The following is a 24,146-nucleotide window of genomic DNA, read 5'->3' as shown; positions in this document are numbered from 1 at the left end:
AAGCAATTTAATACAAAAAAAACCTGATACTACCACTAAGCGTGTAAGGGAGCCCGAAATATGTATTTAAAAATAAGCATTATTTAATAATAAACATATAATGGAATTCATTTAAAGAATTTAGAATACATACTATAATTGTAATAAATAAAACAAATTAAATGATGTTTCATTTTGAAATAATGTCCAGTTTTTGAAAAAAACGGATGAAATAAATGTTTATATTTATTGAATGTAAAGAGGTGCAGTGCAGGTTGACTTCAAATTGACGCTGCCTTTATAATTATTTGCAGCTACAGGTCAGCATTGCAACAATCTGTTCCCACTTGCCAAAGGTTACTTTTTTATTTTTTTTAATCATCACATTTGCCTGCACGCAAATAACGGATTGGATGTGGTCCAGCCAAACAAATACCAATAATCTGTTACTGGGACCACCACTACAAAGAATATCTTTTCAAAGGAATAACCTTCATTTTGGAAACTACTCATCGACTCAACACACAAGACATGAAAGTGGACTTTTGTTGTTTTTGCAGTCTTCTTTATTCCACACCGAAAGTGATAAATTAACACTTGCACAACGCATGTGAGTAATAAAAAAAAAAAGTGGTGCAAATTATAAACAAGAAATTCAGTTCCCCTCTTAAAAGTTCTTTGAAGCCGCATATTTCTCAGGAAAGGCAACACTGGCGTATCCATTCCCAACTACAAGCGACAGCTCTCCAGCGAAGGGAACGACATTCCATGTCAGGAACAGAGTGACGTTCTTGTTGTCCCTGAGACCGTTTCCATCATCACAGAAGTATTTTGATGTTATGTCTCTGAGGTTCTGTTTGTTGTCAGCACCTCGATAGACAGCCTTATCCCAGATCATCACCTGGTTCAAAGCATTCTTTTCTGTCGCGTACTCAGCAGACAAATAGAGAAAGAGGTGTTTGACGTTCCAGTCAAACACTGGCTGCAAATCAACTGAGAGGTCAAATTGAATGTAAACCAGATCACCGAGCTCTCCGGATTCGTTAACGTTCGCCACGTTCCTCAGTCCGAGTTTGGTGACGCGGATGTCCACGGGAACTCTTCTGTCGTTGAAAAATGTTGTGATGAAACAGCCAAAAGTTATGGCCGTCATTAAGTTCATGAAGAAGTTGATATGCCTCTCGGTTCTTTTGAGCAAACTGGTCATTTTGTAAAAGGTGAAGAACGGCAACTGTAAACATGAAACAAACCGGATGCTTGTGATGTTACGCTCGAAGCAAACCTTCGGGACAAGTGTCGAGCGCTCGCGGCAGAAGTATCACAGAACATCTGGTGACGTCACGCTCGAAGCAGACGCTCGGCAGGTGTCGCGTGCTTCATTCGGTGGAAAATCACGTGACCGCGGAAGGGAAGCGTTGTTGGAGGCTCGTCAACCACGGAAGTGACGTTTAAGTGGAGACATTTTATCGATATATTGTATCAATTTTTTCTTTACCCTCTACTACTTTGACACCTAATTTTCCAATAAAATGATCATCTTATTTTTCATAGTTTTATTTGTGCTCGTGCTCAGAAGCGAGTCGCTGATTGGCTGCGGATTCGCCAAACACGGAAGTGACGTCAACGCAGTTTAAGGTTAGTGACAGTTGAGCCTAGACTGTCATCCGCGCTCGTGTCGCTCAAGCGGAACAATTTAGCTGCCTTGAAACCAACAACAATGGCGCCCTTGTCAGCGCCTCTGTCGTGTCTCCTGGCGCAGGGGAAGGCCACCCTTCTCTGTCGCCACGTTTTAAAGGCTTCCCACCATTTCGGCGCGGTGTCCCGCGGGCGGAGTGAACTGCTTTCCCGTCGGTCTCTCTCGCCTCGGACCGACTGCGCCTCGTCTGTGTGCGGCAGCTCGGCAGAGAGCTTGTGGTCTGTTTACAACCGCACTAAAAAACACACTCAAGGTACGGAACAATGGATAACAGTTGACTCTTACCTTTTCTCTGCCGTTCGTCATGATTGGATGCCACAATGTGGTGAGAATGAGAATACCGAGAATACAAGTATTGCTTTGGCGCCATGTTGTGGCATCTTAGGGCATACGAACTATGTTGAAGTTGAGTTGAGGAGCTTTATCTAGACAAAAGTAGTGCTTTGCCACCTTCTTGGTGTGAAAAATTGGAATGGATTGAGGGATTTATTAAGACAGAAGTAGTCTTGTGGCATCCTGGTCAAATAAATGATGCTACTTGATTTAGCCAACTTTTACAGTCATTTCCCCCCCCAACGTTAACGTCTTTTGTTATGTCTCTCGGTTCAGATGCTATGCCGTCCATCTCCAGCGCCTCCGTGGACCCCGACACTATCTTCGCCAACAACGAGATGAGCCTGCGGGACACCGAGGTCTACGGCTTCGACTATGACTACACGCTGGCCTTCTACTCCAGTCACCTGCACACGCTCATCTTCAACATAGCACGGGACATTCTCATAAGCAAGCACAGGGTGTGTGAGACACATAAACAAAACGTAAATTAAACAGCATTTCAACACCAAAATGTTCCAACCAAACCATGTCTAATGGAAGTTAACCAGTTTAATGCTAATGTATAATGCAAAATGCAAAAGACTTAACATTGTGGTAGCAAAATCAGCACACAACAAAACAGACTTATGAACATCAGAATATTCAATCAAACGTCGTCATTTCGTCGAAGGAAAACTAGCTTTTTTTATTGCTAACATGTTGTACAACACTTAAATGAACATAAATGTTACTGTCATTAGAACTCAGTGGTGCTCCGCGTGTTGTGGGAAACTGTGGCCGCACACTCAAGGCTCGCAACTCTAAATTGGGACTTGCCTGTATAAGCCCATAAAAGGACTTCCTAAAAATATGTGCTGTCGTGTGGGTGTGAGCATAAGCTGCCATATAGCAGGCGAATACTGTATATTCATTTAGTGTTTAGGATACCAAGTGGTACTACTTTCAATTTTGTCACTGTTATTTATCACTGCTTTTCTTATGTGGTTAACATCTGATTCACTTTCAGTATCCAGAGGGTCTTCGGGATTATGAGTACATTCCCAATTTTGCCGTGAGGGGCCTTCACTTTGATGTTCAGAAAGTAAGAACTCTTCACTTGATTTCGTCCCATCCAAATGAATAACGACTACATTATTGTCTCGTGAACGCTGACGCTGTTGCTGTGATAGGCACTGCTGATGAAGATTGACGCCTTCCACTACATCCAGCTCGGGACTGTATACAGGTTCAAGCCATACGCGAGTTCGCTTGGGGTCTGTCAACACTGCAGACCCATTTTTGTTGCTAAGGACATTTTAATAGTCATTTTCAAGGATTATGTATGAAGGGCTTAAGGTAGCTATTTTGCCATAACAAATCATTATTAGAGTAGACTTTCGACATCATATCACCACAGATCCTTAAAAAGCATGGATTTTTTAAATTCTTTATGTCCAAGGCACACTTATTCAGATTAAGAAAAAGAGCATATTGAGTTACAGATTTATTTGTTTTAATTGAAGAGCGACAATACTTGATAATATAATAATTATCTTTTTCTTTATTTTCATAGGCCTTTATTTACAGCATAATGATTTTTTTTTACATTTAAAAAACATGTACTTACTTTTTATTGGGGGAATGCATTTTCCATTGGATATCATTAATTCCACTTCTAAATGAATGGAGGATACTTTCAGATAACACTTTTCCATATAAATTTCATGCCTCCATGTTCAAGTGTTCTTTTTATTCATTATTCTTTTAACTACAATTAATACTTTGTAATTTTCGCATAATTTACCTTTCCATTATCTTCATAAGCATTCGTCTATTAACATTCAGCTTTCAGCATTCCCACACAATTTCTGCAGAAATTGCACTTAGTCTAGATTTGTAGACTTATTTGGATGTTTTTTTTTTTTTTTTTCTTAATTTTATTTGTTTATTATATTTTTAATTTACAAAATATATTTTTGCTATAATATTAATATTTAATTTTTATTTTACTTACTATTTACTTACCTACTTTTGGCCCACTCTGTATTTGTTTATTTTTTGTTAATTGTTTTTATTTATTGAGGGTTTATTTTATTGCTGTCAAACGATACATTTTTTAAATCAGATTAATCACATCTTTGAATTTAGATTAATCTCAATTAATCACTTAATTAAAAAGGCTTTTTATTAACATTTTCTGATGCACTGCACATGCTCATCCTCCTCTTTTTCTAATCAGTTAATTACTTGCACAATTTAAAATGGACAAAAAAGAGACCTCGATAGTTTGACATGAACACATATTCTGAATGTCATACACAAAGATTTATTAAATGCTTTACTTAAATGCATGTCGTTATGTTTACTGCTCAAACACAACCTGTGCTACCTTTAACGTAACCATCTGCTATCAAAATATAGGATAATCCGTGGCCGGATTTAATAGTGCGATTAATCTGTGTTAATACATGATTAATGCGCTAATTTTTTTGTGATTAATTAATTAGTTAACGCTTTAACTTTGACAGCACTAGTTTGTTTACAAAATACATTGGACAGTTAAAAAAAAAAAAAAAAATTATATTGTATTATTTTAATACAATTGTATTTACTTAGTTGCAGTAAAAAAACGAATCGCCGGTTTTGTCCTTCTCCATCTTTAGGGGTCTTCATCCAGTCCCTGACGAGGAAGTCATCGCTATGTACGATGGCTGCCACGTCCCTCTTGACATTATGAGCGACTTCTACGGCAAGGTAAAACCCGATCCCACCCTGACGCGCCGAACGCCGTGCTACCACGGTAAGAATGGGACGCCAGTTTTCTTTCTCCCGCAGAGTTCTCACGGTCACTCCATGAAACAGTTCATGGATATCTTCTCGCTGCCAGAGATGAGCCTCTTGTCGTGCGTCAACGACTTCTTCATGAAGCACAACATCGACTACGAGCCCGTGCACCTTTACAAAGACGTCAAGGTGAAATATCTTGCACACTTGGACAGAGCTGGCCCATGCCTAAATCAAAATTGAGTTAGGTGACCTATATTCTGGCCGCTAGTATCGATTACGGATCAGTCATTGTTGACTCTCTTATCGCCGACGGCACATAACGAGAGTCAGTTGGTCAAAATGTGTGCACACCGGAGCAGATGTGATGTCATAAAAAACAGGTCCTGCTCATCTAAAAATATAGATTTTGAAATATTTGTCTTGTGCCAACAGTTGTTATTTATTTATGTCTTCAAGGAAAGTAATATGGTGATTTTAGGGCTGCACCCTAGCGCCCTCTACTGACCAGCTGCCCACTGTAAAACAATATACTATAAAAGTGTCATCTGATTTATTTGATTTAGTGCAAAAATTATTCATTTTGCAAGAATGGTAACATGTAACCGTAAAGAAAATCCCTTATACACTATAGAAAAATAATTTAAAATGGACAACAACAGAGTGTTAAATAAAATTAGGGGTGTCAGGCGATTCCATTTTTGTAACCGTAATTAATCGCATGACATCAATAGTTAACTCATGATTAATCACAAATTTTATATCTGTTTTAAATGTACAATAAAATGTACAATAACATTTTCTTTCCAAGTTTTCATACTCTTGTTAACATAAAAATGGAAAAACTAATAGAAATATGGCTGCATCTTTTAGTCATTGATACAGTAATTTCATAATAATTCATAAAATTGAGTTAAAATTAAAATTGTACTTAACTGTAAAAAACGAGTGTGATATTGATTTGTGTTGAGGTCATTTTTCTGCCACTAGATGGCATAATTGCATTTGTAAGACATTGGTGACAGCTCAGTGCATTTTTCTTTTCATATTAAGCGCTGTTTAATCTTTAACATTAAGTAACTTGTGAAATTCTGCACATTTTTAAAATGGTAAAATACAACTTGACCCTAGTCTCCACAAATATATGCATTATTATCAAACTTATTACTGCTATACATTGCTACGTTGCGACTGAAATTCCCCCAGTACAGGCTTTCCAAGTAAGGGGCGGTCATTAATCGCTCGTTAAAAAAATTTGTCGTGTTAAAGGAACTTTAAATTAACTAAAAATGAACACACTCATTTTGACACCGCTATGTAAAATAAACAATAAACTATTGAGTAAATACTCATGTGCCTGAAACAAGGCGAAACAAAATGTTTTTAAAACAATTATTAACTCATTCACTCGCAGCCATTTGCACTGAAGCAACCCCATTCGCTCTCGGGGCTGTTTTACTGGATTTTGACTTATTTTGCAAAACCCACAGAATATTGTGTTCTATTGCTAAAAAATATGGAACCTACCAAAAGAAAGATTAGAGTCTCTACTCTCATAAAAAAGTGTATTTCTATCTGTTTCCATTTTGCAGCAATTAGCATTAGAATATAGCTAAGTTTCATCATTATCCACAAATCTGTTTAAAACAGTGGGGAAATAGCTTTTTGCAATTGGCCCTGGTTGCTCTCTTATACTCTGCTGCCACCTGCTGGCCGTTTTTCATAATAACTGCCATTGCTTCAACCATTCTCTTGAGTTCAGAGGCTGCATCAAAGCCTTCTGTATGCTCTAGCATAAATACATAAAAAAAAACACGTTTAAACGTCTTTGGGAGCATGGTAATATTTAAAAAAATATTTATAAAGCAAATGAGTTGTTTAATATCTTTAGTAAGATTTACATCAAAACAAATTACATTAATCCAAAAACATTTTAATGTGAATGCCAGCACAGGCCAAAGCCATGTCTAAATTAAGAAAACTACTCTAGTTGAACTGCGGGGCGGAGCTTCATTTAATCAGGCCATAGCCTTCTCTAGTGGACAAAAGATTGCTTTGCCGCCGTCTTGTGGCATCTATAGGCAATTACAAACCTTTTAGAGTAGATGGGCGTTAAGTACTCTTCGATTTTCACTGCAAGTGTTCACTGTAGTCCTCACCCCCCCCCCCCCCCCAAAATTAAATAAAAAAAATACGACTCCAGATTCTGTTGCGCGTTAATTGCTTTTGGGGGCCCCATTCTGATAACAGGGCCCTAACAGGTGCTTAGCTCAGTTTTGGCTAAAGTTGCACCGCCGTGATTCATCCCGCGGGTGTACGCACATTCCAAACGGAGCCATTCACGCAACCGTTGTTTAGCGACAAGTGTGTGATTCGCCGAGCGTCCAATGGCGTGCTAATTTTAGCTGCCGCGACCAGCGTCTAATTATAAACGTGCAATCATTCCTTTGGACATCTGCGCTGCTGGCTCCAGAAAGAGAACGGCAATCACAGCCCAACACCATTCGTCATCCCTTTATTCTGTGTGACGTTCAATCATCTTTGATGGATTGCTGTCATTAAAAGCTTACACGCACGCGCACACGCACACACACTGTTTCAATTTTCAGGACTTTTCAAGGTCACCGTTTTGACAGTTCCTCATTTCAAACCACAGGCGCGAGCTTGACTACCTAAAGATACTCAAGAACTGGTGCAAATAGTCAAAGCAAATAGAATGAATTAGGAATGGGCAATTGCGGTATTGGTGCCGCTACCAGTCTTATTTTAAGGTATCGGGCGGCCGTTTTTTTACGATCAGAAACTAGAAATGAGAAATTAGAGGAATAGAACGTTGCCATTCATTTCTATTCTTATTTTTAAGGAAAAATACAATATTGGAATATATTGGTCTTCCTTTAAAATATCTGTCAATTTTTGGGTGAATTTTATGTAGTAGTGGTATCGGCAATTGCTATCGGTAACTTATATCAGTATCGGTCTGAACAAAAGTGGTATCAAACATCCCTAACTCATTTGCTCCCAAAAACATATAATTATGTTCTATTTTAAATATTACAATGCTTCCAAAGATGTATTTATAAGTTTTTGTTCTGTTTTTTAATTTTTTTTAAATATATATTTTTAATATCTTAGAGCATACAGAAGGCTTTGATGCAGCCTCTGAACTCAAGAGAATGGTTGAAGCAATGGCCGTTATTACAAAAACGGCCAGCAGGTGGCAGTAGAGTATAAGAGATCAACCAGGGCCATGTTGCAAAAAGCTCTTTTCCCCAGTGTTTTAAGCAGATTTGTGAATAATGATGAAACTTAGCTATATTCTAATGCTAATTGCTGCGAAACGGAAACAGATACAAATATACTTTTTTTTTCCTGATGAAAGAAGAGACTCTAATCTTTCATTTTGTAGGTTCCATGTTTTTATAGCAATAGAGCACAATATATTCAGTGGGCCTTGCAAAATCATTCCAAAATCGAGTGAAAAAGCCGGGAGCGAAGGATGTTGCTTTAGTGAAAATGGCTGTGAGTGAATGAATTAATAAAGTGTGCCACTCGTTAGGCTCCTCCCGCAAAGCAGACGTGTCTTGTCGCACCAATATGGACCTGTGAGAGGCAGCAGCGTTATGAAATAGGAAGAAAGAATAATAGTGGAAGCTTTGGAAGAAGCTCGTGAATGTTGGAGAGGTTTAACATTTTTGATTTCTGACTTCTGAGCAGATCGGAGAGGAAATATCACTCTGCCGTTACCAACCCCGTACACCACTCGGAAGGAAGGAAAAATGCTGACGTTTATTCTTATTGTTAGTATGTCTGTTTACACAGTATGGACAGAGGTATTAACATAAAAAGCAAATCCCATTATGCCATATTTGAATTGAAGAGTCCTGACCTAAACACCTCTCTCAGTCTCAGTGACCCCTCGCCAATGAAAATTTTTGTAGAAGAGTGGAAGGTGTTCCAGCTGCTCCATATTTTCATCCATTTTCATGTCCCAAATCAGCAATGTTGTGCAGCCCTCTTCAAAAGCGTCACCGTTCAAAAAGCACTTTGGCGGATGCAGTGATAGCTTTGAAGTAGCTTGCGGTCTTCATCTTCTTTCTCGTTAGTATTCACAGAAGCGCTTTCTTTGTGCTTCTCAGCCAAAGTGTGTTGCTCTTGCAGCTGAATGCTAACGCAACATCACAGGAGTCATAATGTTGACAGTTTTTTTTTTTCCTCCTCACAGGAAGCCATCAGAGATGTTCACGTGAAGGGCATTATGTATCGAGCGGTGGAGGCCGATATTGGTAAATGAGCCTTTTTTTAACAGAAAAGTGCATGTCAAAGAGAGCCCAAACAATGTTCATAAAGTCGCTATTTTTTTATATCCATTGTCTGTGTTTGCAGAGAAATACATTTGCTATGGTGAGCAGAGCCATGCTGTGCTGAAGAAGTTGCACGAGCACGGGAAGAAGATGTTCCTTATCACAAACAGCCCCTTTGACTTTGTGTGAGCGCTTTGTCATGTTACACATGTCACATCGAGGGGTATCGCACCTTCGGGTGTAATTGCTAACCGAAATCACCCTAAGCCAATATTTTCATGTGGTATAATATAATTATGTGTCCCAAATTTTTAACTCAATTTTGTGACAGCTGTAAAAAAAAAAAAACACATCATAAACGCACATGAAAGCCAAACCCTCCTTTGAAACCTTACCTTGAAACACCGACTCCCTTAAAACCCAAAGTCACACATTCTGCCAGCTGAATTTTTCAACTCAATTTTATAACAACTAAAAAATTGTGACTGTGCAAAGACTCCAAACCCTCCATTGAAAGCTTTTTTTGGAAACCCTGAATGCTTTCACAGCCAAAATAACATTTCAATGCAAATTTGCGACATCTGTAAAAAAAAAAAATCATGACGCTGCATGGAAGCCTCTTTAAAACCCAAAGTCACACATTCTGAAAGCTGAATTTTTAAATGCAATATTGTGACAACTGTAAAAAAAAAAGCCAAACACTCCATTAAAATCCACGCTCACAAATTTTTCAACGTAATTTTATGAGAGCTAAAAAATAGTGACCATGCAAAGAATCCAAACCATTCATTGAAAGCTTATTTTAAAACCTTTTTAACAGCCAAAATCACACATTCTGACAGCTGAATTTTTCGATGCAATTTTGTGACAACTGTAAAAAATTGTGACACTGCATGGAAGCCAAACCCTCCTTTGTAACTTTACTTTGAAAACCTGACTCCTTTAAAAGCCAAAGTCACACATTCTGACAGCTGAATTTTTCAACTCAATTTATGACAACTAAAAAATTGTGACTGTGCAAAGCCTCCAAACCCTCCATTGAAAGCTTTTTTGGAAACCCTGAATGCTTTCACAGCCAAAAGAACATTTCAATGCAAATTTGCGACATCTGTAAAAAAAAAAAATCATGACGCTGCATGGAAGCCTCTTTAAAACCCAAAGTCACACATTCTGAAAGCTGAATTTTTAAATGCAATGTTGTGACAACTGTAAAAAAAAAAGCCAAACACTCCATTAAAATCCACGCTCACAAATTTTTCAACGTAATTTTATGAGAGCTAAAAAATAGTGACCAAACCATTCATTGAAAGCTTATTTTAAAACCTTTTTAACAGCCAAAATCACACATTCTGACAGCTGAATTTTTCGATGCAATTTTGTGACAACTGTAAAAAATTGTGACGCTGCATGGAAGCCAAACCCTCCTTTGTAACTTTACTTTGAAAACCTGACTCCTTTAAAAGCCAAAGTCACACATTCTGACAGCTGAATTTTTCAACTCAATTTTATCACAACTAAAAAATTGTGACTGTGCAAAGCCTCCAAACCCTCCATTGAAAGCTTTTTTGGAAACCCTGAATGCTTTCACAGCCAAAAGAACATTTCAATGCAAATTTGCGACATCTGTAAAAAAAAAAAATCATGACGCTGCATGGAAGCCTCTTTAAAACCCAAAGTCACACATTCTGAAAGCTGAATTTTTAAATGCAATGTTGTGACAACTGTAAAAAAAAAGCCAAACACTCCATTAAAATCCACGCTCACAAATTTTTCAACGTAATTTTATGAGAGCTAAAAAATAGTGACCAAACCATTCATTGAAAGCTTATTTTAAAACCTTTTTAACAGCCAAAATCACACATTCTGACAGCTGAATTTTTCGTTGCAATTTTGTGACAACTGTAAAAAAATTGTGACGCTGCATGGAAGCCAAACCCTCCTTTGTAACTTTACTTTGAAAACCTGACTCCTTTAAAAGCCAAAGTCACACATTCTGACAGCTGAAATTTTCAACTCAATTTACTACTGTATAAGGCAAGTGTTTGAATATTACAGGTCGCTTCATATCATTTGTCCAGTGGCGATTTTATCAGGTCGAAATGTCCAATGAAATTCAAGACTATGTGTCCGCGCGATGAGCCGTCGCCCTCCGTAAAAAGTAACGGCGCCATTTTTTTTTTGCCCTCCTTAGGGATCGAGGCATGAACTACATCGTCGGGAAGGACTGGAGGGACCTGTTTGATGTAGTTATAGTTCAGGCTGACAAACCCAGTTTCTTCAACGACAGGAGAAAGTAAGTGCGTCTGCGTCTCTGTGTGTGTGCGGGCCATCGTTTTTTTTTATCCTCGCAGCACAAGCTGTGCCCCAAATGTGGATTGCTTCATTATTAAAAGTCAGAACTATTTGTGGTTGCAGGCCTTTCAGGCGCGTTACCGACAAAGGTGCCCTACTGTGGGACAGAATTCACAAGTTGGAAAAAGGGCAGATATACAAACAGGTGAAAAGAAACACATGAACACACCTGCATGGAACCCCTTTTTAAAAATAAATCTTGTTTGGAATCACCTCAAGGGAAACCTTTATGAGTTCCTGAGACTGACTGGCTGGAGAGGATCCAAAGTGCTCTACTTTGGCGATCACATCTACAGCGACTTGGCAGTAAGAAACACCTGAACTCATTGCGACAAAGTTGACTTGAATGCAACAAAGTGTGAGCGCAGTGTAGAATATTTTACTTCATAAAAACAAGAGTAATCACATCATTAAATCGATTGTAAACAATTAGCCGCATTTTTGGCTTCAATTCGATGGACATTGTGTGAACGTTTTCAACACTAACACTGTTTACTAATTCAATCATCAGTGAAGAATTATTGGCCTTTTCACCACAAAAGGGTGATGTCATAGTGATAGTAGCAATAATGATGTCAAGACAGCCCCATAGACTGACTCTTGAGTTCAATCAGATTGCTGAGATGTCATCCTCGTGCTGCAAACAGCCACCAGGGGGCAGCTTTGCACAACGGTTAACCATACAGTAGGGTTTTAAAAAAAAAGAAAGAAGAAATTTGGCATTTTGGCTAAATGACAGCATCTCTCAGCATTTACACAACCGTATGGAGTGTTTTGAGAGGGGGAATAAGAGCACCATTTCATTAGTGCTGCACTGGGTTGTATGGCAGCCATTTTAATGCTATATACTCATATATGTAACTTATATGCAGTACCTGGCAAATCCAGGTTCAAAAAGTAGAAACTGCCACAGTTCGGCTTTAACACCAGGTGCTAGCTAGCGAGCTAGCTCCATTGGTGCTCGTTTACCTGCTAGGGAGCTAGCTAGCTAGCTAGCATCAGGGGCTAAAGCCGAACTGTGGCAGGGTTTCCACTCTCTGGATTTGGATTTGCCACCTCCGCTCCTGGCATATACATAAATACCCGCCATCCCTCCGGCCATTATTGCCACTGCGGCGTATTTCAACCTGCATCCTGGCAGATTGCCAGCAGCTGTCTCTGAGCCTAAAGTGGCCATCATTAGTTTTGCAGCCACAACAGCATTATTAATACGCGAACGAGCGTGTGATCAGCTTTAAGTGATGTTAATGAAAGGCGGAGTTAACATCTCTGGCACAATGCCTCGCCGCCGGTGGCTGGCGGCCAGCTGTCAAATACGTCGCCTGGCTTATTTAGGAAGATGGAGCATCATCAGTGTGCGTGTGCGAATACACACCTGCTGCAGTTTACAGGCATCCCCGGTGTGTGGGTTGTACAGCAGCGGGGATCATTACTGCAAGTTCCTGCGCATCGCCAAGTTCCCCCGTTACGCGACTTAATCCACTGCGTAATAATGTTGTAATTATGGAAACACTGATGATATAAAAAAAATGGAATATAACAGCTCAGAACTGTGCCATTGCATCAGAGCAGTTCACAATGTATATAAGAATTGTGTTGTGATCCGCAAGGGATAGACCCGGGGTCAGCAACCTTGGCTGTCAAAAGAGCCATTTTAGGCCAAATAAATAACCCCGAATGTGTCTGGAGCCGCAAAACCTTTGAACATTGTGTGATGAAGGAAACAGTGTGTTAGTGTTAGTTTAATGTGCGGAGGGCCCAAAAACGAATTGGAGTTGCACCATAACAGAAAAGTATGCAGCATCCAATATGTAGAGATTCATTTTCTTCTATCTTCCGTTTTTGGATTTGTGTGCGTTGATACTTTATTTTTCATTAATTTTTCCAACTTTTCTACAGTCCTGTCAATTTTTTTTACATTTTATGGACACGTGGCAATTTTCTGCCTCTCTTCTTCTTTTTTTGTGTGGACATTTTATGGCAATTTTTTCTGTTTTTGGACATTTTGTGGTTAGTTTTTGAATGTTTTCTTTTGTGCCTTTTTGTATTCAATTCTCTGACATGTTTTCCAATTTTATGGACATTTTATGAATTTCTTCATCTAGCTTTCGTCTCTTTTTCCGACAACTTAAAAATCTGCACTCTTGTGACATTTTTTGAATATTTAATTATTAATTTTTAATTTAATCATTCATTCTCATTACGTCTGGTTACTGGACTACTTAACAAAAAAAAAAAATTTCCTCCGCTTTTTGGTCAGAAAATTGTGTTTTTGGTGAAACCAGCCCATGTTCTTTTGCTGATTAGTAAAGAACGGGAAAAGGTCGAAGCCAAGAAAGAGCAATCAAAATGATGTGAAATGGCTTCCACTCTGCTTTGGAAAGGTCATCGAATGAGTTTAATATAATATCATGTGCGTGGACCACTACAGACGTTTTGCTAGTTGAAGTTGGCAATATCAAGTTTTGCTGTGACCAGTCAGAAAATGCTGACGTCATAACCAAGGTGTACAGGTAAAAAAAAAAAAAAAAAAAAAAAAGTCTCATTGCTAATTTTATTTTACATAAATGAATCAGTACTGTTGATTGTGAAGGCCCTGGGCGGATTAGATTGGCATGGCAACACATTGAGCCTGAAATGTGATCGGGCAGCCCACGTCCACGCTTGAAAGCACTGCAACCAAGAGAATTGCCGCACAGCTGGTCTTTCCCTGTTCAGGATTTAACCCTGAAGCACGGCTGGAGGACAGGCGCCATCATCCCCGAGCTGAGGAAGGAAATCAAGATCATGAACACGGAGGAGTACGTGCACACCGTGAGCTGGATGCAGGCGCTGACCGGCCTCATCGAGCAGATGCAGGTCATAGGCCATCACGTTTGCGTCTTCACACTTGACATGATGTGCCTGTAAAGGGTCATGACCTCACGCCACGCTGCTCACACGCAGGTTCACAGAGATCCCGCCTCTCAGGCTGTGGTGGAGGAGTGGATACGAGAACGAGAAGCCATGAGGTAAAATAGCATTTGACTTTGCAATTGGGACTCTCATCAATGTGGGTTTGTTGTGAGTGTGTCCGTATACGTCGTGTACAATTCGTCATCGCTTCTTCAATATTTTAATAAAATTGAATTTTTGAAGCAAGTTGAAATTTATATGGAAAAGTGTTATCTGGAATTATCCTCCATTTATTTAGATGGAAAAGTAGAAATAATGCTATACAATGGATAAATGCAAAAAAATAATCACTCAATAGCGCCACCTAGGCATGCAGTACCCTCCGTTCATTTAAATGGAAAACTGAAACTAATGATAGCCAATGGAAAAATGCAAAACATTTATTTTATTTTATTATATATATATATATATATATTTTTTTTTTAAATATATTTATTTATATATATATATATTTTTATATATATATATATATATATATATATATTTTTTTTTAACATATATTTATTTATATATATATATATATATTTATATATATATATATATATATATATATATATATATATATATATATATATATATATATTTTATATATATTCATATATATGTATATATATATATATAATAATGTATTCATTCCATTGTAAAGTGTCTGACTGTCTAGAAAAGCGCTATATAAATCCATTCCCATAAAAAATAAATAAACGGCAATTAACGTCAACGGCGCTCCTCGTCAGTATTCCCATTGATGGTAATTTTAGTACAAGTTGTTTAAAAAACAAACCAAAAAACCCCTCAATATTGCCTTGTTTGAGTTGACGTACGATGTGTAAATTGAGTTGTCAAAATGTCAAGAATTCCTCTCTTTGTTCCGGCAGGCCGCACACCAAGGAGATGTTCAACCCTCAGTTCGGGAGTCTGTTCCGCACGTACCACAACCCCACGTACTTCTCGCGCCGGCTCTCGCGCTTCGCCGACATCTACATGGCGTCCATCAGCTGCCTGCTCAACTACGATTTCCAGCACACCTTCTTCCCGCGACGGACCCCCCTGCAGCACGAGTCCCCCTTCGGCCAAGGGCAGACACCCGTCGGACCGGACCGGAGTCCCTGCTAAAGTCAGACAAACGTGTATCCCTCCGTCTCCAATGCGGAGTTGCGAGGTACGAACAAAACAAAAATCTTTCTTACTTTCCGTTAAACTTGAAACGACTTGTAATCCATCTGTTGCTTTTAGATTCCTGGGCAGGGGTGGGCAAAGTATGGCTCATGGGGCATATGCGGCCTGCTCCGTTCTTTAGTTTGGCACACCGAGCAGTTATATTATTAAATGTATTTTTTTTTAAATGACAAGTGTACATTTCAATTATTTCTTTTTTGAAAAGGCTAATGCAACTCAACAAATGTTACAGGACTCTTGATCTTTAAATGTATTTAAAAAATAAAAATGAAGAAATGCATTTTTTGTTTTTTAGAAAAAAGACCAATTTAGTTTTTTGTTTTTTTTCTTAAAAAAAGAAAAAATAACAATTTAATGCAACTTATATTACAGGTGTCTAGAATTAATGTATTTCTTTTTTTGTAATTCAAGTCAGCGCTGTTTACATTTGTTTGAAAAATAAAAAATAAAATAATTTTTAAATTTTAATGTAATCTGGCCCACTGAGCATTTACATTATCAATGAATTAAAAAAAGAAAATACAATTAGTGCAATATATTTGTATTAATATTACAAGACTAGATTTTTATTTAGATTTATTACAAAAATAAATCCAGAGTACTCTTAATTTTTACATTAATTTAAAAAAAGCCCTTAATTTTACAAAATGTATTTATTCAAATGAAATGCAATAATTAAGAGTCCCTTAATAGTCGTTACATTAAAATCAACATTTTTATTTCCAAAATTGGTTTGTTGAAATGTATTCTTTCATTTTTATTCATTTAAAAATAATGTATCTCATTGTTAAATTGTTTTGATTTTGTTATGCATTTACATTTTTATTTTTTAATAAAAAAATGGTAATTAATAGAATGAAATTAATTATAGATAAAAAATACATTGATAATGAATATAAATGATTAAAATAAAGTATTTGACTTTTTTTTTTTTAAACCCCATCTATGCCCATCTTTTCTATTTTGAAAATTCAATGTGACCCTTGAGTGCAAAAGTTTGCCCGCCCCTGAAAATGTGCGCATGTGTGCATATTTTTCAAGCGAGTTTTATTTAGAAATAATCGATGCAATCACAATATCTTAACATCAGGCAGCGTCACATTCACTCTTGCTGGTAACGTTTTTCTGTTCGTTTTTCTCACCTCACATTACTGCTGTAATATTCATACGCATCATTTTACATTACAAGCTGCCTTAACGACCACTTGTAATAGCTTTATCACACAGGATGTCTGACTTGTAATGATGATTTTTGTCCTAATTTGATTGTAAAGTGATGCACATGAATATACTGTACTGGGTTACTGACTGCTTTCTCACATTTTAGCTAGTTTTTTTTTTTTTTTGCGTGTGGTTTTTACTGTATTTAAACAGGCAGCTGTGAAGGCAGCACTTGAGGTTTGTCCTCATGTTTACTTTTGCAGAAATGGCTTGATTACTTTACGTCAGAAAGATGCTTGAATTTTTAATTATTTGTTGAGACCTCTTTTAATTTTATTTGTGTTGCTGTAGATTTGAGTTGTTAGCAGTTATTTCAATAATTTGAATATTTAAAAGGGACATATTAATGACATTGTAATTCTTTGTATACATATTGTCGGGTGGCTGCCTTCCCATCGAGTGTGGAATTAAACAAGCAAGGAAATGTTTTGTTTGCTGCCGACAGTATTTCTGAAAATCGAGAATCGGTCTGGGCTTCCATGAGAATTGTTTGACAACAACAAGTTGTTTAACTCACAAACTGAACAGTGGGGCATCTAAAGTTAAGAGAAGGTTGTCGTGGCAGCTTTAGAGTGCCTCGCTGTCTACCGCGAGTGTGCGCATGTCACAGAGAAAATGCGGAATAACAAAGTAAATAAAATTATGATAATCAATTATGTCAGACGTGACTGCTTGCGTGTGTACTGAGCATACATCTGGCGTGGCTGCTTTAGAGCGCCTCATTGTTGGCCATGAGAGCCCACAGTGTCTGATAGCTGAGGTCGCGTTTCAATTTTCATGATTTTGAAGTATAGTTTTGGACACTTAGCATATTTTTTTTTTTTTTGCTTTCAATTATTCAAATTTGGCACATTGTTAACTTCTGTGTGGTATTTCAAATTTGCAAGACATTTCTTTTCACTTTAGAGGGACTTTAAATGGAAAGTCCAGTCAAACATTTTCTTTACAATATGTTCTATGCACCCCAACTTGTCTAAATATTCAGATTATTGTTGCATTTGTGGAGTATGAATTAAGCAGAAAAATCCACACGTTTTTATCCATTTTAGGTCGCGGCCATTTTGTCACTGGCTGTCGACTGAAAAGAACATCAAAGTACCGAGCGGGCTTAGCTTGCGAATGTCACATGACTAAACCGAGCACCTGAGCCCTTAGGCACTGTGATGTCATTTTCAGTTGATAACAAGCAAAATGGCTGCCCACAGAGGGATAAAAAAAACGGCTGGGTTTTTCTTCATAATACAGAATCCACAGGCGTAATATTAATCAGAAAGACAAATTTTGACTTGACTTCCCTTTTGAAGTACAAAAGTCAAAGTAAAGTCATCAGTAAACTAATTGGTCAAATTCTAGTAGGGCGAAAAATAATCATGTTCTCTGAGGTCCTCCTGGCATCCCACCGCGTCCCGCCATTTGAGAAGGACTGCATTCCTTTCAACTGTAAAGGTTGTGGTGCATTTTCGGTTGATTCAGGGTCTGGCACGGGGCCCGTTTGAAAGCCTGCAGCTTCTTCCAACGTGCTGCCCGGGTAGTGAAACATTTCCAGCCCAATATTCCCACAATGCATATCACGTCAGCAAAATGTCATCCTGCCAATCAGTTTTAGGGACCCTATTGTTCAAATGACTCAACTTTCCAATTAGCATTACAGCTACAGATTTCATGGGAATGGATCTCCCTCCAAATCCTGTTAGGATCCAATTTGCTATATTGCGCAGAGCAGGCAGATGCACGACTGATCAGAAATGATAAAATCAAGCCGGCCCAGGAGCTGAGCGCACTCAATCGGGTGTTTGCCACTCCCACCATGGACGGCAACAGCACGGCGTGGAGCTCGGAACGCTCGGAACCCGCCGAGGCGCCCACCGTCTTCCCCCGCGTGGGCTACAGCATCCTGGCCTTCCTCATGTTCATCAACACGGTGCTGACCGTGTTCAACAACGGCCTGGTGATCACCGTGTCCCTGCGGAACACCGGCCTGCTGCACCCCATGAACGTGTTCATCCTCAGCCTGGCCGTGTCCGACCTCATGATCGGTCTGTGCGGCTCCCTGGTGGTCACCATCACAAACTACCATGGCTCCTTCTTCATCGGACGTGCCGCCTGCGTCTTCCAGGGCTTTGCCGTCAACTACTTTGGTGAGTGTGTGCAAGATATCGGCACCGGCTTGCGAATAGGCCTCAAAAAGATGCGGATAGTCATTATGTACCATGTGAATGCGATATTGTGTAGCCATTAAACATGAACATTTTGTACATTTGAAGTGTATAGAACGTTGAAAATGATGTGGATTTATGGTCCATTAAGTCATTAAGGCCTAAAGCGCCTGGCAAAACATGTCTTTAAAACCAATGGGTGACTTTAGAGTCCACCCCAAAAACCTGAAGTTTTCCTGGTAATTCAACAATATTAAAAATAAAACATATCTCAGCTCCTGAAGCAGGTAGAAACAGAATTCCCAAAACATTTCAGAGCTTACATCTGTGGCGTTTACACAAACATAAAAAACTTTTTTTTTTTTTTTAATCAACAAACAAATATCGCATCTTCGGGTATGTTTACCTTCAACACTGGAGCGCATGCTTGGAATAACCTCGGGGAATCGAGTGGCATATATTCGTCGTCCATTCCGTGACGAAGCCGTTGAAATTTCCAGCATCCTAATTGTCTACAAACATATTTCTTAACAATATGCCACTGTCGACTGCTTTCACTGATTTGATTTGAAGTCCTCCCGCGCCGACGTCAATCGCGTCCCGCGAATCCGCTTAAGCCATAAATGCTCGAATAAAATTCCTTGCAGCCACCTGAACCCCGAGAAGTTCCCGGATGATTTCTGAATGATCCAAATTGACTTATGATGATAAATAGAGGGGCAACAACCACTGCACCAGTTCTACGTTAAGAGATCTCTGGAGTAGGTTTTTTTTCAACCACAATGTCTCTGTACATTCCTACCTCAACCCTGAAGTGTCCTAGTTAGTCTTAGATAGTCTGTCATGTATCTTTTTCGAAGGTCTGGCTTCCATCTGGCCACACATTAGCATGCAGGCCTGATTGGTAGACTTCTGAAGAGTTGGTTGTCCTTCTGGTAGGTTCTCCTCTTTCTTCAGAGAAACATTGGAGCTCTGACAAGAGTTCTTGATTGGCCAACCTACAAACAGTCCTGGCGGTTCCCGAGTTTTTCCAGTCATGGTTGATGGGGCACGTTGTGCTTAATAGGACCTTTTTTAAAGCAACAGAAATGTTTCCCTTGTTGTGATGCGCTATTCAGGCTTACATCAACAAACATATTCTTGACATTTCCGTTCCATTCCGTCTTCAATTCCGCTTATCCGGGGTCGGGTCGCGGGGGCAGCAGCTTTAGCAGGGAAGCCCAGACTTCCCTCTCCCTAGCCACTTCAGCCAGCTCCTCCGACGGGATCCCAAGGCGTTCCCAGGCCAGCCGTGAGACGTAGTCTCTCCAGCGTGTCCTGGGTCGTCCCCGGGGCCTCCCACCGGTAGGACATGCCCGGAAACACCTCCCCAGGGAGGCATCCGAACCAGATGCCCCAGCCACCTCAACTGGTTCCTCTCAACGTGGAGGAGTAGCGGCTCGACGCTGAGTCCCTCCCGAATGACCGAGCTTCTCACCCGATCTCTAAGGGAGAGCCCGGCTACCCTGCGGAGGAAACTCATTTCGGCCGCTTGTATCCGGGATCTCGTTCTTTCGGTCACGACCCACAGCTCGTGACCACAGGTGAGGACAGGAACGTAGATCGACCGGTAAATCGAGAGCTTTGCCTTTCGGCTCAGCTCCTTCTTCACCACAACGGACCGATACAGCGTCCGCATCACTGCAGACGCTGCGCCGATCCGTCTGTCGATCTCCCGCTCTAACCTACCCTCACTCGTGAACAAGACCCCAAGATACTTGAACTCCTCCACTTGGGGCAGGACCTCATCCCCGACCCGCAGAGAGCACTCCACCCTTTTCCGACTGAGGACCATGGTCTCGGATTTGGAGGTGCTGATCCTCATCCCAACCGCTTCACACTCGGCTGCAAACCGCTCCAGCGAGAGCTGGAGATCACGGCTTGAAGAAGCCAGCAGCACCACATCATCTGCAAAAAGCAGAGATGCAATGTTGAGGCCACCAAACCGTACCCCCTCGACACTCCGGCTGCGCCTAGAAATTCTGTCCATAAAAATTACGAACAGAATCGGTGACAAAGGGCAACCTTGGCGGAGTTCGACCCTCACAGGAAACAAATTCGACTTACTGCCGGCAATGCGGACCAAACTCTGACATCGGTCGTACAGGGACCGAATAGCCCGTATCAGGGGGCCCGGTACCCCATACTCCCGAAGCACCCCCCACAGGACTCCCCGAGGGACACGGTCAAACGCCTTCTCCAAGTCCACAAAACACATGTGGACTGGTTGGGCGAACTCCCACGCACCCTCAAGGATTTCTTGACATTTATATTGTAATAAAACAAAAGTCGGTCAGTCAGTCAGTTTGAGGTGGCTGGGGCATCTGGTTCGGATGCCTCCTGGGCGCCTCCCTGGGGGAGGTGTTTCCGGGCATGTCCTACCGGCAGGAGGCCCCGGGGACGACCCAGGACACGCTGGAGAGACTACGTCTCACGGCTGGCCTGGGAACGCCTTGGGATCCCATCGGAGGAGCTGGCTGAAGTGGCTAGGGAGAGGGAAGTCTGGGCTTCCCTGCTAAAGCTGCTGCCCCCGCGACCCGACCCCGGATAAGCGGAATTGAAGAGCAAGCATCTGTCTCTCTCTCCACAGGCCTGGTGTCGCTGTGCACACTGACCCTGCTGTCGTACGAGCGCTACAAGGTGGTGTGCCAGCCCTGCGCCGGCCGCGAGTTGAGCATGAAGCGCAGCGTGACGGGACTCCTCGCCGTCTGGCTCTTCTGCCTGTTCTGGGCCGTGGCGCCGCTGTTGGGATGGAGCGGGTACAGCCCCGAGGGCGTGCAAACGTCCTGCTCCCTGTCCTGGGAGCAGAGGTCATGGAGCAACTACAGCTACCTCATCCTCTACACGCTCATGTGCTTCCTCTTCCCCGTGGTGGTCATCGTCTACTGCTACTCCAAAGTGCTCGCGTCCATGCGGAAGGTACGGCGCACTCGACGGCAAAAAAGTTGCCTTTACCTAAATGATCGACTCAAGTTTGTTTCTTTTCAGTTGAACAAGAGTGTGGAGCAGCAGGCTGGGCATTCTTTGCAGAAGGAGACGGACCACGCCATCTTGATGGTCCTGGCTATGATCGTAGCGTTTTTCGTGTGCTGGCTGCCCTACACCGCTCTGTCCGTGGTGGTGGTGCTGCGCCCGCAGCTCAACATCCCCCCATTGCTGGCCACCATGCCCATGTACTTTGCCAAGACCAGCCCCGTGTACAACCCCATCATCTACTTCCTCTCCAACAAGCAGGTAAAAAGTCCAGACTCCCACAAAAGGGTTTAAAATTCTAATCCAAGTCCTCCTTTGCCATAGCAGAAGTTAGCGAGTCAAGTTTTTTGTTGTTTTGTTCTCAAACTGCTGCGCCTCCGGCTCTCCCCTATGAAACAGAATTATTATTATTATTATTTTTTTTTTCCTATTTTATTTTTTTATTTTTTTTAAGAGCTCAGTATTGTTCTTTTAAGAGCTCAGTATTGTTCTTTTAAGAGCTCAGTATTGTTCTGTTTGTATTGTTGAAACAGAATTATTATTATTCCCACTGTAAGAATTTACACAACATTAATTCAAATTTGATTCTGGATTCTGGTATGAGCAGCATGTGCGGCCGTGCAGGGCAACTCTTAAAAGCATGACCTGATAATCATGATAGCAAACAAAATCATAGCATGACACATAACAAGTATGTACAATACACAGAACTACATCTATGGAGAAAAACAACAACAACAAAAGTTAACAATAAGCACATGATTTATAACGATACTTTACAAAATGGCGCTTCAAAATCTGGCCTCACACGGGGCACCATTTCAGCCAAATGCAAATGTGTTTTCTCAATAAATAAAATTATGATTTGACTATTTTCATCATGCAAAATGATATTTTAAAGAAACGGTGCCACCACTTTTCCCCTAAAAGACAATTTTCTGATGGTAGAAATCGACATTTTGTGTAATGGAAGAAATTGCATTACGGTAATTACGATTCGACTGCTTTCATCAATTCTTTATTTTTCTCAAGCCACCGCGCCTTACCTAAATCCGTCTGGCCTAGCAATGTTTTCATACAAATATGGCAGAATTCACAACAGGTATTTTAGATCCATGAATGTACCTATAGATTTATTGGTTCAATTAAAAAAAAATGCTATTCAAAAAGTCATCTTGTTTATATTTTGACATGAAAAGGTCAAGACAAACTAACAGTACATCACCATCAAACAGGAAGTGGCCACTGAGCTGAGACTGGAGAAAATTGAAGTGAATTTTGCCGTAGAGAAAAACTATTGAAACATTGAACAGTTGGATAGTCAAAAGTATCCAGCAGGTCAAATTAAGTTCACCTGTAAAGGTTAAAGTGCATTTTAGCCCAAAGTCTTCCACTTTTTGCGAGTAATGTTTATCAATGTCAAAATTCACTTTTGGCGGAGAAGCAGTTTGTTTTTTCATCTGCATGCTGTTTCTTCACTATGTCACAGCGCCACCAACTGGCCCGGCATGCGCATAACATTGTTTTTGTCCCGTCAGTTTCGAGACGCCACCCTGGAGATCCTCTCCTGCGGCCGCTACATCCCCCGCGGGACCGCCACCGTGGTTAGCGTCAGCATGCGGCCCATGAGCAGGAAGTGCCAGCCCAGCTGCTCCAGCAGGATCAACAGGCACAGCAAGGTGCTACCTCTGTGAAAACCAGACCCCCCCCCCCCCCAACATCCCCCACGACAAACTCACAGAGAGTCCGCCACAGACGCCATCAACACCGCGGGGGTCTGGACAGGGAGATTGACAGCTGAGGAGCAGAAGGAGGACAAAGGAAGCAAGAGGACTCCTTCTGCTGCACACTCAAGCAATCCAAGACAGGCTGAGTGTTGTTCTTCTCACTTTGTCTTGTCCGTGACCGTCGCTATAGACACCACAAGGCTCTCATTGGCCATTTCATTAGGTACACTGACACCAAATTTGACTACGGCAATAATGGTCTGTAAAGTATAACAATGATATACAGCGTTACCTTGATCACGTTGTATTTACCTAGCTCGTAACAAAATTTACTCAAATCAATTATTTTGCCTTTGAAATTAAATGAGCCCCCCACCGCCCCCCCCCCCCCCACAACAAAAATCGCAGCAATCTCTTGTGATAAAGAATTTGAAAGAAAAATAGCCCTATCTTCATAATATATCATAAC

At 40.6% G+C, this 24,146-nt stretch overlaps 2 protein-coding genes and 1 pseudogene across 5 annotated transcripts; 2 read left to right on the top strand and 1 right to left on the bottom strand.

Annotated features, from left to right (window-relative positions):
• Positions 1-558: 558 nt before the first annotated feature.
• LOC147174972 (signal peptidase complex subunit 3 pseudogene) lies at positions 559-1,369 on the bottom strand (annotated as a pseudogene).
• Positions 1,370-1,608: 239 nt separating this feature from the next.
• Positions 1,609-18,668, top strand: nt5dc3 (5'-nucleotidase domain containing 3). Of its 4 annotated transcripts, XM_086072759.1 has the most exons (15): positions 1,609-1,928; positions 2,285-2,469; positions 3,018-3,092; positions 3,181-3,236; positions 4,654-4,744; positions 4,826-4,963; positions 9,000-9,060; positions 9,161-9,263; positions 11,270-11,371; positions 11,494-11,575; positions 11,650-11,736; positions 14,149-14,289; positions 14,377-14,441; positions 15,261-15,544; positions 18,604-18,668. In XM_086072759.1, exons 1-14 carry the CDS (start codon positions 1,697-1,699, stop codon positions 15,496-15,498), a joined length of 1,656 nt encoding a protein of 551 aa, XP_085928885.1. In that variant the 5' UTR covers positions 1,609-1,696; the 3' UTR covers positions 15,499-15,544; positions 18,604-18,668. The 4 variants fall into 4 exon arrangements, with proteins under 4 accessions (XP_085928885.1, XP_085928886.1, XP_085928884.1 ...); XM_086072760.1 differs by lacking the exon at positions 18,604-18,668 and having other exon boundaries at positions 4,853-4,963; positions 15,261-16,184; XM_086072758.1 differs by lacking the exon at positions 18,604-18,668 and having other exon boundaries at positions 15,261-15,965.
• Positions 18,067-23,776, top strand: LOC147174970 (opsin-VA-like). The gene is made up of 4 exons (XM_086072763.1): positions 18,067-18,920; positions 21,568-21,896; positions 21,966-22,211; positions 23,489-23,776. The coding sequence occupies exons 1-4, from the start codon at positions 18,590-18,592 to the stop codon at positions 23,642-23,644; spliced, it is 1,062 nt and encodes a 353-aa protein (XP_085928889.1). The 5' UTR covers positions 18,067-18,589; the 3' UTR covers positions 23,645-23,776.
• Positions 23,777-24,146: the final 370 nt, after the last annotated feature.

Source organism: Leptonotus elevatus, chromosome 4, assembly GCF_054856555.1.
Source record: "Leptonotus elevatus isolate MCC_2025b chromosome 4, RoL_Lele_1.0, whole genome shotgun sequence".
Lineage (NCBI taxonomy): Eukaryota > Metazoa > Chordata > Actinopteri > Syngnathiformes > Syngnathidae > Leptonotus > Leptonotus elevatus.
Note: the sequence above shows the minus strand (reverse complement) of the source record. Positions and strands in the feature narration are given on the sequence as shown.